We start from the raw sequence: 20,119 nt of genomic DNA, 5'->3' as shown, positions 1-20,119 counted from the left end.
ACAGACATTTATAGATTTATTACAACTACCGTCAGTTGTCACGACACTTGCTGAGCTGAAATGACATAAAAATGGAAAATGCTGCCGCTATGACAACTGGTGTTTACTGAAATCTTCTTTAAGTCTTAAAATGCTGCACTTCAGTAACACATTTCCACATGCTTCAAAGCATAAACTTTGAAAGTCCTATTAAGTACAGTTAATGAATTTGAGTTTACCCTCAACACGGCAGTTGAGGAATACAATATAGGGAATACTGTTGCGCTGGATAAGCAAATCACTTTATCTGGCATTTTATGAAAAGACTATATGTCACTAGGAGCATTAAGATTCAGTTAAGTAGTTTGATTCTCACTTTCATGTGATTTGTAAGGGAACTATGCTGTGTTTGAGTGCTCATCTGAAGGTTGTATTTACCAGATGGATAACTAGTAAATACAACTTGGTTCCAGCTCTGTTCGGGAGCTTGTTGGACAATCTGCACACTAAGCATGGAGATCTGTAGGATATCAGAAAACTGCGACATTGAGTCATCCACATACACAGCGGAATATCAATAGAAGAGATTTAATATTACTCAGCTGAGCGTTGGACTGTTAAAATAAAAAAGGCTTTAAAAACTGAATTTAAAAACATGAATAAAGGTGAAAGGTCACGTCAGGTATGTCACATCTCGTAAACCTGTTTATTATCTAGAACACATCTTCACTGCCTGCTTGTGTGCAATTTCCCAGTTTCTGACAGCACTCAGCCATATTGGCAGCATGGAATCTTTCTTTAAAACATCATAAATAAAAATATTAAAGCACTTCCACTAGGTAGGTTATAAGAACCAGTTATCTAAATATTTAAGATTTTGATAATGATAAATGACAGAAGTTATAAAGCGCTGAACTGATTTTTTTATTTGTATTTTTTTTAAGTTGTGGAAACAGAGTTAACCTTGAGCCGAGCTCGTGCTCTGCAACGTGAACAAATTCAGCCCCAGTGTCCAATTGTGCTGGCAGCACATACATATTAAAGGGATGCACTGGAGAAATTGAATAAGCTGCTCTTTGATCGTTCCACAATGTACTCCTGAAGACTCCTAAAGCAGAGTTTTGTCCCTATTCTGCGCTCTCTAGTTCAATTAAGGCATTTGCCTCGTGAGTTTGTAAGAGACCTCGTCCTTTGAATTGTTTGCAGACTGGATGTAGGCCTACTTCTCCCTCCTCATTCCTAAGTTCTCCATCCAATTATAGTGCTCATGTCCCTTTTTGTATCCACCCCACCCCTTGCAATTGATTTAATTTCCTTACTGGACCTTTAAAGCACTTTCTCTGATGTTTCATTCTGTCTTCAATAACCCTCGGGTCCAAAAGTCGCTGACTGCAGGCATCTCTTTACTCTTTTCTTTCTCTCGCTCTCCGTCAGACCATGCTTAAGGACGACTCCTTGCTACTGATACCAAATGTGTTGAAGGTGTTCCTGGAGAACGGACAGATCAAGTCCTTCACGTTCGATAGCCGCACCACAGTCAGGGTGAGTGTCGTTTTTTTTCCCATGTCCCATGGTGGACATGTTTCTCAAACCTGCTTTTGTTACAATCAGAACATGAGCGTCATGATTGATACCATAGCATGGCTGACATTTTGGACAGACAAAAAAGACAAAGAGACAAAGTGAGCGTAGTAAGAATAAATGAGCACAGATCCCTCCGCTATTCCCTTTGGAGTCGGTATGAGACGCCTTTATGTGCCAGAGCTTCGTAGATAACGGGTGATGAATAGCACAGCATTTGCAGTTCATAAAATCCTGGTCTCTGAACTCAAAAGCTCAAAGCCATTAAATTTGTCATGAGTCTGATTCCTGGTGCACTAATGCAATTAATTACCAGTATTTAAATGGAATCGAATCTTGTCAATGATACATAACTGAAAGTAGATGAGAAAGGCCATTAGTGTCTTTCAGCTCAGGCACCAGGAGGACACCGACATTTTATAGCAGACTCATTAGGCTGCATTATTAGATTTTTCAAAGATCTTTTCGTACTCTAAAAGCGTGAGCAAGAACGAGAAGGCTCACATCTGTCTGGCTAATTACGCCAGACAAAATTAAAATAAAATGCAAATCAAGAAATGTATCCAGCAGCTAAAGTCAATTACAGTATGTGCAATGGATGATCACAAAATCAATCACATTTGCTCCCAAAGGCTCTTTGTTTTCTGCAGAATGGATGTCTAGCTCTGAATGAAGGATGATCAAATGTGGCATGAGTCCTAGTAAAAGTCAAAAGCTTGTATGTGATGATATTTAACGGAATTCGGGCAACAAAATTAACATTGAACCAAATGTCACACGTTCTACAGCTAACCGTGACCAAATAAACTACGCAGGAAAATGTTTGGATGTGAAGTTGTGTGAGGCAAAATCCTATTCTGTCTCCATTCTCCCCTGCAGTGTGTACCCAATGGCATTCTCACTCACTTAGCCTTTGGTCAATATTACCAAAACAGATTATGGCCATTCAAGAGGCAGGCAGCTGCTCCAGCCACCTTGTCTGTAGACTGAGTGTGAATGAGTCTGTGTAGCCCTCACTAAATAATCCATGTCCCACCTCCAGGATTATCAGCAAAACACCCATGTAACAGATCACTTCATATCAGTGTGGCTCCACAGACCTCCATGATGCTCTCCACAAGCCACGTTAAGTGTGCTTAAGCCCCAGCAGGGTTCTGAGTATACAACGTCTGCATACCAGTATTAATGAGGTTCCCTGATTATTATTCCAAGACCTTTTCCTAAGGCATAGCCAAAAGGCTCTGAGAAGCCTCCTGTATATGTGTTTCTAGAGGAGCAAGCCCCGGGCAAGCTCCAATCATTAATTCAATTGATTTCGCTGCTGCATCAGTGGAGCAAATGTCAAACGTGTTTACGAAGCATACATGCCTCTTTCACCCTCTTTTTCCACTACATTAAAATACAGAATATCTTACAAGGCCATGCATGGTCAGGTCCTTTATGTGGTAGATGACAAGTGAGTACCTATTGCCTTAAGCACAACTTTTAAAACACAGTCATAATTAAAGGTCAAACTGCTTAAGGTAGTGGTCACCAACCCTCTTCCTGGTTTCACCTATAGCCCTTATCCAACACACCACATTCAGCTAATCAAGCACTTTTAAAGACGATGATTTGATGCATCAGTTGGGCTTTGACTAAGGTTGGAGCTCAAGCTCTGCAAGAAGGTAGAACTCTAGGGGCAGGGTTGGGGACCACTGGCTTAAAGAATACCAAAAGCCTTGTTGTTTCTTCCTTACCCTTTCAACAGGACGTGATGTCCTCGCTCCAAGACCGCCTGTCTCTTCGCTACATTGAGCATTTCGCCTTGGTTCTGGAGTCCGGAGGGCTGGACCAGAACCAGAGACTGCACCTGCTACAGGAGAACCAGCCTCTCTCGCATGTGAGTCTGTTCTTGTGCTCCACAAATGAAATTCTTCATATTCACACGAGATTTTTGATGAAAGCCATGATCAAATATTAATGTCCAGCCATCTAATTAACTGTAGAATAGCTGAGCAGTGGTGGGCTATTATACTGTCGGTGGACACATTAAAAGCTCAGTTGTTGGAATCTAAACTCTACCCAAAGTTGAAGGGTTTTTGCTAGAGGTTCCAAAGTGGACGGAACTGTAAAAGCATTGTAAAAGCTCCTTTTGTAAAGAGATCAGGATCTGTGGGGTTCCAAGTGAGCATAACTGGCCCTCATTCCCTCCCATCATTCAGTGTGACGCTAGCCAACACAGGTGTCTGTTAACTGACATAAAAAGATTGGCAGTTAGATTGGCATTCTCTTCCAAACACGTTCAGCATGTCCAGTTTGAGGAGTTGTGCTGGGTGGTCTTGAAAAAGGACATGTTAGCCTTTATCTTTCCAGCTTGATAGCATCTTGTGACAGGAAAGACCTATCCAGCTAATTAAAAGAAACATTGGGTAAAATCCAACAGTCCAGTTAATTTCCAGCAAAATTGTGGAAAAATGTGAGAAGACTCTGGGGTTCCAAGTGAGCATAACTGGCCCTCAACCCCCCATCATTCAGGAGTGACACTAGCCAACACAGGTGTCTGTTAACTGACACTGATCTAAAAGATTGTCAGTTAGACTGGCATTCTCTCCAAACACATTCAGCTTTCCAATGAAGTTGCAGCAGTTTAAGAAAATGTGGTGTGTGGTTTCACATGTTTCGAAAGAAGCACATGCTAGCCTTCACCTTCCCAGCTTGATAGCATTTTGAGACAAAAAAAAAGGACCTAGCTAACAAGTTTAACAGGTAACAAATTGGGAAAACAATACAACAACTTTCCAGATAAATTCCTGCTAAATTCTAGGAAAATGTGAGAAAACTAGGGTTCCAAGTGTGATGCTAGCCAACACAGGTGCCTGTTGGCTGACGTAAAAGAAATTGTCAGTTAGCATTCTCTTCCAAACACGTTCAGCTGTCCAATGACCTAGCAAGCAAAATTGAGAAGAAATATTGAGCAGAAATTCCAGTTAAATTCCCCCTAAATTCTGGAAAAATGTGAGAGAACAATGGGGTACCACCTGAGCATAACTGGCTCTCACTCCCTCTCATCGTTTAGTGTAATGGTAGCCAACACAGGTGTTTTTTTTCCTGACATAAACAGATTTTCATCCAAACACATTCAGCAGCTGTCCAAAAATGTTGCAGCAGTTTGAGAAAAAATGTGGTGGCTGGTTTCATGGGTCTCAAAAGAAGCACATGCTAGCCTTCACTCTGCCACCTTGATAGCATCCTCAATTAAGAAGACAAATTGGGCGCAAAATTGGACACAAACTTACATCACAATTCCAATCTCAATTAGTCTTAATAGTTCCTCAAAAAGTTGCTAAAATCGACAAACTAGTAAAGAGATATACCTTTAAGAAGCTGCTAAATTATAGAAATATCATGGATACCCCGCCAGAGCAATTGAAAAATGCTGGAGTCAACAGTTTTATTACTGTCTCATAAGGTAGTCTTTATGTTCTAGGAAATTCCTTTCGTTCTATTATTTCAGGTGGTGCACAGAACCTATTTCCAGGGGATGAAGTGTCTATTCCGGATATGTTTCTTCCCCAAAGACCCAGCTGACTTATTAAGGAGGGACCCTGCTGCGTTTGAATACCTCTACATACAGGTAGATTTTTTGACTGCTATGGGCTTGTCAGGAGAAACAATCAGTGTAGAAATATGTAAACAACATCCAAATGGACCTTTCGTACTGCGTCTCTTATATAACAGAGCCGCAATGACGTCATCAAAGAGCGATTTGGAATGGACTGGAAAGCTGATGTCACACTTAGGTTGGCAGCCCTCCATATTTACATCACAGTGTCAATAGCAAGACCAAATCAGAAGATCTCCCTCAAGCACGTGGAGTAAGTCTTTGAAGTTTTTGAAGGTTTTAAGGAAACACATCAAAAATCGAAGTCTACTGTTCTGAAGCTACTCTTTGTGAATGAGAGATACCACCTCACAGAGTAGTCATCAACCCTTTCCCTGGTTTCACCTCCAGCCCTTATCTAACACACCACATTCAGCTAATCAAGCACTTTTGAAGGACAATGATTTGATCCATTGTTTGGGGTTGATTAGGGTTGAAGTCTAAGCTCTGCAAGAAGGTATCAAATAATGTGCCTTCTGTGTTTTGTGAAAAGCGTAAATCAGCGGCTACGGTTTTATACATTCAAATCTGTCCTTTTTTTATATAAAAATATGTATGCCACAGGCTATTACTGAACATAGTATTTCTAATAACATCACCCAGGGCATCCATGAAAACCTTGACAGCAGACCTGTCTTACCTTTCCAGGAAAGAATGGGGTCTGGAACCTTTCCTTCCTCTTACCTTGTTGCCAACTGTCAAGGAGAAGAATGTCTGCAAGACCCTTTCCCAGCTGCTGAAGACATATCAACACCCCCCACCTGCTGGCAACAAGGTATAGGCCTAATGTGAAAATGTGGTTGCCTATAAATCTTTTTGCAAGTCAGCATGTTTATACCTTTTGTAAACACATGTGGAATGTAATATAGAAAGAAGCAGGGTTAGGTTACAAAACTAAGAAACTGGAACTCTTTACTATAAACGTAAATGTAAATTCCATTTCCAGCACTAACCATTTGTGAACCGTTTGGCTAATAGCAGAGTAAGTGCAAACTAGTAGGTGTAGTTCATTGCAACAAATTGAGGATGTAGTTGAAACACTAATCACTTCACAGTCTATTCAGAGCGACTTGTTACATAGGTCCTGTGGCTTGAATTCATTCCCTTTGAACCTTTCACATTTTGTCACCTTACAACCACAACCTTAATGTATTTTATTGAGATTTTAAGTGATAGACCAACACAAATACACATAATTGTGAAGAGGAATAAAATTGATACATGGTTTTCAAAATTTGAATTAAATAAAAAACTAAAAAGTGTGACATGCAAAAGTATTCAGCCTACATCTAAACTTTGTAGAGCCACCTTTGGCTGCTATAACAGCTGCAAGTTTTTTTAGGGTATGACTCTACCAGCTTTGCACATCAGAGACTGAGATTTTTTGCCCATTCTTCTTTGCAAAATAGCTCAAGCTCAGCCAGGTGTCTGTGAACAGCAATTTGCATGTCTTGCCACAGAGGCTCAATGGGATTTAGGCCTGTGCCATTTGACTGGGCCATTATGACACATGAATATTCTTCGATCTAAACCATTCCACTGTAGCTCTGGCTGTATGTTTAGGGTCATTGTCTTGTTGGAAGGTAAATCGCCTTCCCAGTCTCAAGTCTTTTGCAGCCTCCAAAAGGTTTTCTTCCAGGATTGCACTGTATTTAGCTCTATCCATCTTCCCATCAACTCTGCTCTCTAACTCAGCTTCCCTGTCCCTGCTGAAGAAAAGCATCCCCACAGCATGATGCTGCCACCACCATGTTTCACAGTGGGGATGGTGTTCAGGGTATATATATATATATATATATATATATATATATATATATATATATATATATTACATAGATTACCAAAAAGGTCCCCTGAATTTGTATAAACTTCTCTCATTCTGTACTTTGGTAAGCTTAGCTGTAACTAACCCTGCTGCATGGAGGCCTCACTTTAGCCTGGCTGTAACTTGGTTACATGCTTCAAAACAGTGCTGTATCACAGTCACCAGGAGGGAAATTAAATAACCAACGACACACAGCTGAGTAACTAAATAACATGCCACTCTTCCATAAAGGCCATGGTTGTGGAGTGCACAACTTATCGTTGTCCTGTGGACAGATTCTTCCACCTGAGCTGTGGATTTCTGCAGCTTCTCCAGAGTGACCATTAGCCTCTTGGCTGCTTCTCTGACCAATGCTCTCCTTGCTGTCTGTCAGTTTGGGTGGATAGCCATGTCTTGGCAGGTTTGCAGTTGTGAAATACTTTTTCCATTTTTGGATGATGGATTGAACAATGCTCTTTAGGATGTTCAAAGCTTGGTATACGTTTTGTAACCTAACCCTGCTTTAAACTTCTCCACAACTTTATCTCTGACCTTGTCTGGTGAGTTCCTTGGTCTTCATGATGCTGTTTGTTCATTAGTGTTCTCAAACAAACCACTGAGGCCTTCACAGAACAGTGCCTTCTGAAGGCATTTGATTGCACTGGATTTTATTTAGAGGTATCAGAGTAAAGGGGGCTGAATACTTTACACGTCACACTTTTCAGATTTTTTATTTGATTAACATTTTGACAACTATGAATTATTTCCATTCCACTTCACAATTATGTGCTACTTGAATTAAGTACATTTAAGTTTGTGGTTGTAAGGTGGCAAAATATGAAAACGTTCAATACTTTTGCAAGCCACTGTAGGTAAATGCAGTGTTAGGAGTTTTTCTCGAGGACTCTTATTGGTGTAGCATGGTGTTCTTGCCCAGTCAGTGAATAGAACCCCTGATTTAATATAATTCAATGTTATTTTAATGACACAAGCTTTTCATCTACATACAATAAACATATATTACATATATTACACATATATTACCAAAAAGTTCCCCTGAATTTATATAAACTTCTCTCATTCTTTACCTTGGTAAGCTTAGCTGTAACTAACCCTGCTGCATGGAGGCCTCACTTTAGCCTGGCTGTGAGTTGCAGTATCACAGCCACCAAGAGGGAGATGAAATAACCAACTACACACAGCTGAGTAACTAAATAACATGTTACACAGTAACTAAATAACATGATATCTGAAAAAAAAATTACTTTTGGTACAAAAAACAGTCTTCAGGGTGAATCTGAAGAAATATGTGCCTGATTGCTGTCAGAATTTGCATATAATGTTACTATGGAAACATAAGAAGGTGACCAAAAATATGTTCCACTGGAATCTCTTGACTACATAAAAAGCTCAGGCTACTTTTGGGCTTTTTTACCCCATGTTAGGTTGCACCTGCCCAACCCTGATAAAGTACAGATAAAGCCCAGGATTTATAGCAGTGGATGTGAAGCCCTCAGTCAATCCACCCGAAGCTACTCAGACAGATTTCAGGAATCTGAATATGTAGTTAAGCTTTACTTCAAACACGCAGTATAAACAGTATAATAGGTTTGGTTAAATGGTTAACATTGAAATTCAGTAACTTTACACACAGATGTGTCCATTAAAGCAGATTTTGATAATACATGCAGCAAGCAAATCTGGAGACATCTGTAAAAACCTGCATTACTCACCTTCGGCCCCCAGCTGCATACTGGTTTGATCACATGTAACAAGGCCTGCACATGTAATTCAAAGGCATTCTGTTCGAAAGTCATTTTTTCAGTCTTGAAATGACCTTCTTCAGTGATTATCTTGAAAGGTTTTGTCTATGTAGCTACTTATACTGCCTGTTAAAATTAGGCTGACCAGACAATATGCTTATGAATGTGACAAAAGCTATATTTGCATTTATTTGATACTGCAAGATCTTTTCAGATATCCTAAAAGCACATGTGGTACATCTAATTGTCAAGCAGAGCCATGCATGAGCACAGAACCAGGAGAAGAGGAGTAGATCTCACTGTAGAAACACATTGCCCCCTGCTGGATAAACTGGATAGACTTTTTTCCCTTTTTTTCTTTTTCAGGTGCCACCTCTTCAAGGAAAGTTACAGTACATGCGTGTGCTAAATGACCTTCCACCATTTGGAGGATTGCTGTTTCACACAGTTGGACTGGTAATGTTGACTTATATAAGAAATAAGAATTGCTTCAGGTACAGTTGCAGTAAGTTCAATCCGCCTCAAGATCAAGTGTCCCTCTATGTCTCTCTCTTATTTCCACAGGATGAGAAACATACAGCCACTACATTGCTGGTGGGCCCCAGGCATGGAATCAGTCATGTGATCGACCTTAAAAATAACCTCACAACTGTCTTGGCTGAGTTCAGCCGCGTAGCAAAGGTCCAACTTTTCCGGGAACATCAGGGAGTGGCCCGTGTCGAGGTGGCTATCCTTGAAGCTAAGGTACGATACACAGCAACTAATCAATAATCTCAAATATCTCTCTGAGTGGCCCAGCAGACCAGGGCGCTGCCACTATAATCCGAGGATCGCTGGTTTGAATCCCAGGTCATGCTGCTTGCCATCAACAGCAGGAGTCAGAGAGTGTACACTTGGCCTTGCTCTCTCAGGGGTGCATTGAGGGCACTTCCTCCCCACATCTCTCCCAGTATGATGTTGGTCACGTGTATCGGAGAAGTCTTCCTTCTCTTCTAGTGTTTGTGGGCTAGCGACAGGGGGAGTATGTAATTGCCCTTTTGAATTAGGTAGAAAAAATTTGACCAAATGTGATTGTAGTTGTTTTCATAGAATGTCATGGAAAATGCTGTATATTGACTTTCTTTGTTGCTTAATTGTTTAGCCCCTGGTCTTGTTGATGGAGTGGCCAGACGCCTCAAACTTTGCCTGCTTGATTTCTGGCTATTACAAGCTCTTTGTGGATCCCAAAAGGACTATCTACTACAGGACACCTGGTCAGTCTCATATGATCAAGGCAGGTATGTTAGTAGTCACCTCCTTGGTTTTTAAAGAAAAATAAGGGCAACGCATTGAGTTGAGATTACTTGTTCCCACCCACATACCCTTCTTATTCCATTGCAATTTAATTGTGCTGTTTGAAAACATCCCTGAATGTCAGAGTTGAAGATTCAATGCTGGCAATTGAGAAACAGCCTGATGTTTCCCATTTTTTGTGCATGATGACCGTGTTAATGATGAGGAAAGTTAATTGCATTCATGATCAGCAAGTCATCAAAAGGCATCAGGCTTTTCATGGTCTCTGGGACTCATTCATTTCTTCCTGCTGTTCTTAATTCTTCCATCCTCATTATCGAGTTAACTCATGGACGTTTGAGTCATTTTCTGTTCCCAACTGAAATGACATTCTTGGATTTGTTCATTTCTCTGTGACCTGCGAACATTAAATCCATACAATTCAACCATACATTGGATGCTGTCACCATCTACTGTGGTCTACCGACGAGGATGGCCACAACATCTCATGACATTGCAAAAGACTTTTATTCAGCCTCCATCTCTGAGATCTCCCTCAGCCTCTGCTTTTGCCATCTGGACTCACACCCATCTGCCATGTGACTCCTCCTGTCTATTCAACTCTTCTGACGATTCTGTCCTTCAGATTTCAGAAGCTCCCACCCTCATTCCCGCTCTGGAGCCTCTGCGGCAAGTAACAGTCGGCGAGAAGAGAGAGAGGGGTCGTCAAGAGAGGTGCAACCGAAGACACCGGCGGCACCGCCACCGTCGCAACACCTTGGCCTCTGTCATATCCATTTGAAAGAGCAGCAGCAGCTTCAAGAGCTCCAAATGCAGGCAGATGAGCAGCTGGATATTAACGAGAACCTGATCTCCCAGGGACAGAACCGCTCACGTACCAAGTCTGATCCCACCCTTAAGAGCACCGAGTCAGTGGCTGAACCTGAAAGCGCCAATCAGGAGAGCTCAGGCTTCAGGGGCAGGGCCAAGACCATGGAGAACTCACAGCGTACAGGGAGATTCTTCTGTGACTCTTGCAAAGCAAGACTTAAGGCTGTGGGAGTGACGTCAGAGAAGGGAATGTCTGGCAAGCTTGTTCTACAGTGCACAAATGCATGCTCCTCCCGCAACGGAGGAGCTGTTGATCTCATTGCCCTTCCCCCTCCTGGGAGCGAAGAGGATGAGGAGACGGATGAGGGAGGTGGGAAGCTGCAACCTCCCCCTCCTGCTATAGCAGCACCACCCCCAGGGTTTCGAGATAACAGCTCTGATGAGGATGACTCTAAAAAGAACCGAAAAGCTGCTGCGGCCACCGCTGCTGCTGCTGCAGCCGCTGCCAGCACAGCTGCAGCATCTACAGCTGACAGTCATGAGGAAGTACCAGTGACACTGATTGATAATGTGGCAACCAGGACAGTGCGAGACCATGCCCAGGAGCTAGATGATGCATTAGTGTCCACTCTCCAGGCCCTAGAGGCACTAGCTGCATCAGAAGATTATCCTCATCATCATCAGCAGACTCCACAGACAGCAGGTGGACATAACAAGTACTTCCTAACAAGTGCTAGAGGTCCACTAACTTCTCATTGTATTTATAGTTTAAAGGTCATGCGAAAGTTAAGCAAAGACAGGACGAATAAAGGCTAAATTGGTACATTAAGTACATAGTGTAAAATACACAGTAATGTTTTACATGTGATTAAATAATAAACTACAATTAGCTGTCCTGGGCTTTAAATACAGCAGGTTGTTACAGAGGTGTGGCTATCAACACATCATGTAGTTCCAGCTCAATATAATGACAAAGTCAGCATCTGCATATTCAGGGACAATGTTTTTGCATGAGTTCGACGTCACCTGTTGTACACTTTTTTTAATTTACACCATGCATCTTGCCAAACGCCCCTAACCAAACTGAATAATTTGTTGATTTTTGAAGTGAAAAGAAGGAGACATAATCCCTTTTTTAAATCACAGAGGTAAACATCTCTCATTATGCCTCTGCTAATGCTTTCAGTCACAGACAGTTTATTTAGTTTTTTTTTTTATTTGTATTTAGCCTCTTATAACTGTATAACCTACCGAAAATACACATTAGACCAGTAAGGCAAAGGCATTAATTAAACCAGTATTGGCATAATTTACGTAAGCATAGGTTTTATTTAAGCTAGCTAGTAAAAGGGGCATTGATGACACAAGCTTGCAAAATGAGCATTGTGATTATAGCCGATATAACAGTAAACTGCTCCAAGCCTGTGTTATCTAGCTAACATGAACTCATAATGCAAAGATAATCCCAATTCCATCTGTAGTTTTATGCTGCAAAGCAACTATTTCATGCTTGTGTAACAGGAATATTACTAAAGTAATATAATAAATAATGTCTAGTGATACTTATTACTAACAATATTATATAATATTATTCATATTAACTTGTTATTATTAGCAATATTATTAGGCAGGCAGAGGGTATAGCTGTGCCCTTCTAAACTCCAACAAGTTGTCCAGGAATGCCCCTGGAATGTAGACTGTACAGATATTTATATTTTGGACACTTTTAAAGTTAGTACATAATGACAGCCTCTTTAGCACCCTCTTTTATTGTAGCTGTACCTTTTAAAATTTAGTTTTACTAACCTTAGATTTTCAAGAATGTTTAGGTTAGAGGACTCTGAGGCCAATTCCAGAATTAGCTTCAGTTTCTGTGAGTATGCTCATGGAAACGTTTGCCCCCCTCACCCCCCAGTTAAATTACATGGGTTCTCCAGAGACACTTCTGTACACTCTAAAGCATAATTAGTAGCATAATTTACAATTTCCTTGCGTTACATTTGCTTCCAGAATTCGCTGATAATTAGTAAAATCCATAATACTATGTACCCATACAACGACATTTGTGCAACTGTATGCCACATTTGTACTACAGTAGAAAACAGATCCACGCCCTCATTTGTACTTCTAATACGGAGGCATTGCTTTGGCCTCAGCTTTAGATCTGTAGCTAGCTATTTAGAGAGTTACACAAGGTTTGAAGAGAGGGAATGTTCATCTGCTGACAATTTCTAAGAACAGTTATTGTCTAAAGAGATATAAGGAGTCAACTAGAGTTCATTTTTTAAAATAACCAAATAAAAAGCATATCTGCTTTTACCATTACCATTATTTTTTTTAATACAAAAAATTGTTTACTTCTTATCACTTCAGCATAAATATGCATGCTACTTTTCTTTGTGTTTGGTGTGTATGTATATAAAAAGAGGTAACCTTACATATTCAAGGTGTTAATAACTTCAGGCTCAGATGGTGTTTCACAGGGATGATTGGGCTATAAAATCCTGCTTGTTGTGTAATGGGATTCATATCCAGAGGTTGTACAGTGCAGTAAATGTCTCATTCAACTGGTATTTTTGCCACTGCTGGTAGACCCATATGACCGTACGCTTCAAAAAACCTGCAAATTCAGCTATTTCCTTCACACCTCCTTTTTCCACACATCCAACACAACATTCACTGCACTGTACCACCTCTTCCCAATCCCGTCTATCACCTGCAGGAATTTATACCTGAAGTTACTACCACCTTACCACTACCACTAAACACGCAAGGTGACATATATTCGTGTTAAGATTTGCTAATACACTTACGGACTCTAATTGTGTTTCTCATCTCTCGCAGGGTTGATTGTTCTGGCAGCCATTACTCCAGAGTCTTCTCTCGACTCTGGGCATGAGACTAACTCATCAGAGCTAACAGATGTGTCAGAGATGGTGTCTGCCATGAAACAGCATCAGAATCAGGCCTACCTTTTGGCCCACCACATCAACAAGGAGCGAATATTTAGCCGACGCGACTTTCCCTTGACAATCCCTGGCTGCACAACACAGGCAATCGGAGGAGGGGCTTTTTCCATGGGTCAGATCCGTGGTGGTTGCCCACCAAAGCCTGTGATTCTTACTAAAACTATGCCCTTGAAAGTCAGTTCCAGTCAAGGTGCCACTCCCTCTGGAACTCCCGTGGAGCAAAGCAAGACCCTGGATGTAGTAAAGAATGACCAGGATGCAGAGAAAGCGGCATTAGAACCCACCAAAGAGTGCTCTGCAGAGCTTGACCTTCAAGCCACTGAGGAGCTGAAAGTTCCTGATCAAGAGGGAACATCTGAGGTCAGCAACGAGGAGAGATCACTATGTTCTAAGGAGGGTAAACTGAGCCCTAATACCTCTGAAAAAGATAAGGAGAAAACTTCTGGACCCTCAACCCCAGAAATTACCAACAAAGCCTTACCTATTCTCTTGCCTGTGGACAGAACTGCTTCTGCCAAGATTTTGCCAACAAACATGTGCCAAGATGCCGAGACTGCCTCAAGTGAGACCAATAAGCCTTCTAGTTTAAAGGCCCTACTGCCAGCTGATGACTTGTTCTGCACCTGTCCAGTTCGGCCAGAGCCCGGGCCACAACTGCGACTAAAAGACCCACAGGCCCAAAAGGTGGTTGTGTTCCATTCATCATCTCCAACTGATGATGAGCGTCTCCGTGCCAAAGGACTGCAGTTAGCCAGCAGCAAAGACAGCGCAGTTAGAACCCCAGATCTAAATTTACCTAAACCTAAAGTCCTTCCTCCAGCGAAGTATTCCCCAGTCATGCCTGTGAAAACAGAGCGGAAAGACATACCTGAGGCCAAGACAGAGAGCTCCAAAAGTAAAGTCTCCACCGAACCACAGAAAAGCTCTAAAAGCATGCCTGTCCTAGTGGATACAACACATGTTTTAAGCAGTGGAGAAAAGGGTGCGACTATTCCTGGAGCCGAGTATAAGAAGCAGGCAAACAACAAAGCCAAGTCACAGCGGAACGCTCCATTTTTAAGCATTCGGAATCTGATTTCAGCCACGTTCCCTGCCCGTCTGAGGCGGGAGACAGATGAACGGCGTGCACAACTTCAGAAGGTGAGGCAGTACGAACTTGAATTCCTGGAGGAGCTGCTGAAGCCTAAAACATCACAGGGGGAGTTCATGCCCCAGGGGTCCTCTCCTATCCCCTCAGGTACTCCATGTGCCTGCCAGCTGCGCACAAGCCCAGTACAAAAAGTCCCTGGCATCTCACGAGAGCAGCGACGCAGTTGCGACTGCAAGAGGATGTGCAGAGGAATGCGTCTCCCCGATACTCCAGTAGGTTCTGTAATGGAGCAGAGAGGAAGAGAAAGGACCGTCTCCCAAAGTCCCAGCGCAAAACTCAAATCCCCACACGTTCAGGGGGCGGCTAAGCGACCTCAGACTTTGGAGATCAAAACCACACGAATCCGCTCCACAAGTCTGGAGTCGAGGGAACCCAGAGATACACCTACATCATGTTTGCCTACATGCACCTCCCGCTCAGAATGCATTGGTGCACCACAGTACAAAAAGCTACAGCGGAGATATAGTATAGGGGAGATTGACAACAATGACAGCACACCCCTGTATGCTGAGGTCAAATCTACCAAAACAAAGAGCTTAGAAAAGGAGATGGAAAGAGTCAGAGCTACTGGACTAAGACTCCCAACTCCAGTGGAACCCATTCACACTCAAGACGCGAAGAAGAAGGGCGTGTTCTTCATCCAAGGTGAAGACCTTCTTCGCGAGTGTCGAGAGGGAGCCACTGAAGTTCTGCTTGGCTTACCGAGTGAAGACAATGAGGATAGGGAAAAATGTTGCTCCTTTTGTTTCTGTTATCGCAAGTGTGAGGCAGCGGACGAGAGCAGTGAGAAAGATGAGCTGTCGTATTCGATTCCTCTCCAGGTCTTGCCTGGAATGCAACTGGATTCAAGAGCTATGCCTGTAGTCAGCAAGACTTTGCAGGTCCTCGATGCTGAAGATTGCAGTGGAGAGGAAGAGGAAGAGGAGGAGGAACCACAAACTCAGGAGATTGACCTGCGGGCCTGTGGCAACTTGGAGATGAGCTTGGCGCGAGTGCAGTCCCTGCAGGGAAAGACTTTCTGCCTGCCTGATGGCTTTCTAAACGCACAACTTGATGCCAATGAGCTGCTTACTATTTTACGTCAGTGTGCCAACAGTCCCCAGATTGAAGGTGAGCCTCGCATGCCTCCTGCGAGGTTGGCCGAATACAAGCAAGAACTCGCGGTCCGCTTTAAAGAGTTCAGGGCATCGTGTAGACGAGTGGCAAGCGTCGAGAAAAGCCCCTCGCGAATGTTAAGTGCTGTCACAGCCAGCTTCCAGGTGTTGTGCAGCCTAACTCAGACGTTCATTCGGTTAGTGCGGGGTGTACGGTCGGAAACCCAAAGGCTACAGCTCTTACGGAAGGTAGAAGAGGTTGCAGTGAACTACACTCTGCTACTCCGGGCTGCTGAGGAGGCAATGGGACACTCTAGCAGCTTGCCCACAAAGAGTGCAAGCCCACAACTCCCCACCTCAACCAACATGGGCTCTCTTACTCGCTCCATCAAGACTTTGCCCAGCAAGTAAAACGTTCTTTTTTGCACAAGAGGATTTGAGAGCATGAGTCATGTTGTATGACACTCTTAGTCATTTCTTAAACATTTTGTTTACATTTTAACAGATCTTTCCATAGTTCACGGTCAGCCAAAACGACACACACGTCCATTACATGTTTACAAAGTTGTGCCAGCACCAAGTTGCTCTATTGTCCTAGCAGAGGACCTCTGACTACCTTGCACTTGTTTGTGCCAAGCGGGGAGACCAGTAGAACCATTCTTCACCTCACTGCAGTATGGATGATCAACAGAGCTGCACACCTAAAGCTCTGTAACATGTGGTTCACTGTCGTTGTCAAAAGACTCAAATGATTGAATGTTACAAAAAAAAAAAAAAAAAAAAAAAAAAAAAAAATCTGGGGTAAGCATACATTATGTAAAAACTGTAACAAATATTACAAAGGAGTCACACATTATCTCAAATACATGCCCTGGGGCAAACTACTGCAGAGAAAATGTTAAGTAGCAGATTCTGTGAAGTAGGTAGTGAAAGCGATGGTTATTTGGTGATGTGCTTGTTTGTACAGTTTTGATTCTTGTGACATGAAATTGAGTACTCCCTTGTTGCAATATTACGGTCAGTGTTTGGACATATATACATATTTACATATATATATATATATATATATCCCCACCAGAGTCTAAATTGCCACGTTGGAAAAGGACGCCTATGAACACACTGGGGCCCACTCACTAGGGTGGTGGAATGGAACACCTGCTCAGGGCAGACAATGTAGCAGATATCCAGATATCCACTATAGTCACTACTGTAAATTCATTCAAAATACATTCAGGCACTCACCCTGCCCCCCCAAACATGAAATACATCACATGTGCTTGACCTCACACCAAAACAAAAGATGGAAAGGAAACTTGGGAATGCACAAAACCGTGTACTTTCACAAACAAATACACAAGATGATTTTAGGACCACAGCTTGGGTAGCTGCAAGTTTCAGCAGGGAACAGTGTGACAATGAAATCCATGAGATCCACATACACTGCATTTCACACTGAGCTTTATGGTACAATTAAACTTGTTTGTATACTTGTATAGATGTAACGATGGCCAAAAGGTTTTGCTTTTCTAAAGACCGTTAATGTCGAACAACGTTTCAGCTTTCCCTGTATCTAAGCTTCTCCTCTATATCTTATTTGAACCCATTCTTCTTGAATTTTCTTGTGTTGTCATCCATTGTGCACTCCAGAGAATATTAAAGAAACCCACAGAGTAGTTTTATATGTATTTTAATAAAATCAACGGCTGTTTTCTGTCTGAAAACGTCTGTCTCCTCCTCCTCTTGCAATTCATGACTGAAATAACCCAAGTACCAATCATCGTAATAACCCCTCTATTGTTCTGGTGTTTTTGCATGTAAACCCCCCAATCCTTTGTTCTGGATTTATAAGAAGCGGACACTGTCAAGTCAACATGTTGCTGGATGACTGTTAATGGATACGGATGGGCGTACGATCTTGTTTAAGTCGAAGTGAATCACAAAACCAATGTTTGCGAGGTGGGATTTTCTCACCAATATGTACTCTTCTCTATTTAACTTGTACAAACATTGTAAAGGATATATGAGATATTTGTGAAGCTTAAAACCATTTTGAGAATATATTCAATACTAGCATTGTGAGGATTTACCCAAATCCTTCACTGTTTTGTAAAGGAAAATATCACAACTGTATCCTATAATTTATAGTAGTAATGTATCATAGAGACAAATAGTATCTATATTTTAAAGAGTATATTATAAATATACAGCATGGGACATGTTTATTTTTATAAAATACATTATAATGCTACAGTTCCTCATGGGTCAGAAAGTAGTTTGGACATTTTATGTTATGGTTTTGGTAGCATCGCAAAGTGTGGTTTGTCCCTGTTTTTCATTCATTTCCTTTTATGTATATGTGGTCATCCCAAGTCGTTTTGAGTTTCTGTCAATATGTTTGCCCTCACTGTGGTCTTCTGTCTGTGTGCAACGTCATGTTTAAAAGCAATAAAGAATACTAAAGTTCAACTTTTTCAGCCAAGTTTTGCCCGCAGTATGTTAACTATCAGTCAAGAAATTGGTCACAGCATACATTGTTCCATTTGATATGGCAAGAATTCATTAGAGGTTACCTAAAAAACAGGTGGGGGGAGAGGGTGTTTCAAAGTGATGAAGATGAAACAGGTAAGAACAGTCAAAATTCACCGGCAGAATGCTGTTGTCTATCAAAATAAGGACCCTGGACTGTTGAGGTAAGTCTGCATAACAGTATTCTTTGTGTGGTGAGGAAGAATGATAATGCAACACAAGCCCATGTTAATGTGGCCACTGAATCTCTTGTAAAAATACTGTGTAACAACTGTCTCCAGCCAGCAGATGCATTTAAACATCAACTCAGCAAGTTGTAGAAATGCTCCCGAGTCAATTCTATATGGTTGCATTGTATGCTAATAGCAAAATGTATTTCAGTAATATACTGCTGACAAATGAGGCCCCCGTTTCCACAATGATGGGAATACACATTAAAAACCTCACTATAAAAATGAGAAAAAAAAATCCAGAATACCAAAAATAAAAAAAGTGAAATTTGCCTTATGCTAGACATTTCTAAGCAGCCAAATGTGCATTGGTATAACAACAACAAAAAAATATCTGACAGGGGGAAAACAAACATATGGAAAGACCATTTATCACGCATAATGAAATGAAAATAAATTCTACATCAGTTAATTCACTTCAGTCGCAAAGAGAATGGATGTTTTATCCAAGACAGTGGTTGTTAATCCCAGTCCTGAAGCAATCAATTGTGTCCTACTGCAGGAAGAACAGAGATTAAGAAACCTTAGTTTAAACAATCCTAAATATTAGTGGTGTCACAATACATGCCCTTTCTAAACTCACTGGCATTACTGGGTTTGTAGAGATGGGGAGGCAGTTACCTGGGAGTGCAACAGAACACTGAACAGGCTGGTGGCAGTCAATAAAGCATTTGCATTAGATGGCATAATTAAATCAATAAATAAAAGGGCAATGAAGTTCTTAAACAGGTTGCATAATTCAATATATAATTGCAGAAATATGAAGACTAAGTTAGAGTTCATTCAGTGGTTCAATGTGAAATGTTCTGAAGAAATTAGAACCTCTAAAAGCACCAACATTGTTTCATATTGTTTACACCCATCCGTGGTACCAAGAGACACAAGCAGGGTGAGTGCAGTGGCACTGACATGTCCCCGTCAACAGCATCGTTACAAAATTTGAGTCTGCAAGTTTTATAGGAAACACACTTAAAATCAAACCAGTCTGAACATGTTTGTAATGTAATGTATCGTTACACTCCTAATAATTGCACCAACACAAACTTAATAGTCACTGTCGCACAAAAAAATCCTTCACTCTCCAAAATGACATTAATGAAGAGGAAAAAAAAATCCTTAACTTTCCATGGAAGTCAATGCAAAAAGATTTGAATCCAATTAATTCACAGACCATTTGTATTGGTCAATTCAGCATTAGATTCTGATCAAGCGTAAAAGATCAGCTGCAACTTCAAATGATGTCAAAAAGTAAAAACTGGAGGTTTCTGTGCGACAGT

At 41.5% G+C, this 20,119-nt stretch overlaps 1 protein-coding gene across 6 annotated transcripts in view; it reads left to right on the top strand.

Annotated features, from left to right (window-relative positions):
- The window catches only part of frmpd3 (FERM and PDZ domain containing 3), a 155,234-nt gene extending 136,706 nt beyond the window's left edge, over positions 1-18,528 (top strand). For 3 of the 6 annotated variants that reach the window (XM_072663365.1, XM_072663364.1, XM_072663366.1), the window contains 10 exons: positions 1,414-1,521; positions 3,311-3,442; positions 5,057-5,176; positions 5,281-5,417; positions 5,852-5,978; positions 9,137-9,226; positions 9,335-9,514; positions 9,912-10,047; positions 10,689-11,612; positions 13,718-18,528. In XM_072663365.1, the coding sequence (XP_072519466.1) occupies positions 1,414-1,521; positions 3,311-3,442; positions 5,057-5,176; positions 5,281-5,417; positions 5,852-5,978; positions 9,137-9,226; positions 9,335-9,514; positions 9,912-10,047; positions 10,689-11,612; positions 13,718-16,497 (4,734 nt within the window). In that variant the 3' untranslated portion in view covers positions 16,498-18,528. The remainder of the gene's footprint in view (positions 1-1,413; positions 1,522-3,310; positions 3,443-5,056; positions 5,177-5,280; positions 5,418-5,851; positions 5,979-9,136; positions 9,227-9,334; positions 9,515-9,911; positions 10,048-10,688; positions 11,613-13,717) is intronic. The other 3 variants (XM_072663367.1, XM_072663368.1, XM_072663369.1) reach the window with 3 other exon arrangements.
- Positions 18,529-20,119: the final 1,591 nt, after the last annotated feature.

The sequence above is a fragment of the Salminus brasiliensis genome, chromosome 19, assembly GCF_030463535.1.
Source record: "Salminus brasiliensis chromosome 19, fSalBra1.hap2, whole genome shotgun sequence".
In the NCBI taxonomy this organism is placed as follows: domain Eukaryota; kingdom Metazoa; phylum Chordata; class Actinopteri; order Characiformes; family Bryconidae; genus Salminus; species Salminus brasiliensis.
Note: the sequence above shows the minus strand (reverse complement) of the source record. Positions and strands in the feature narration are given on the sequence as shown.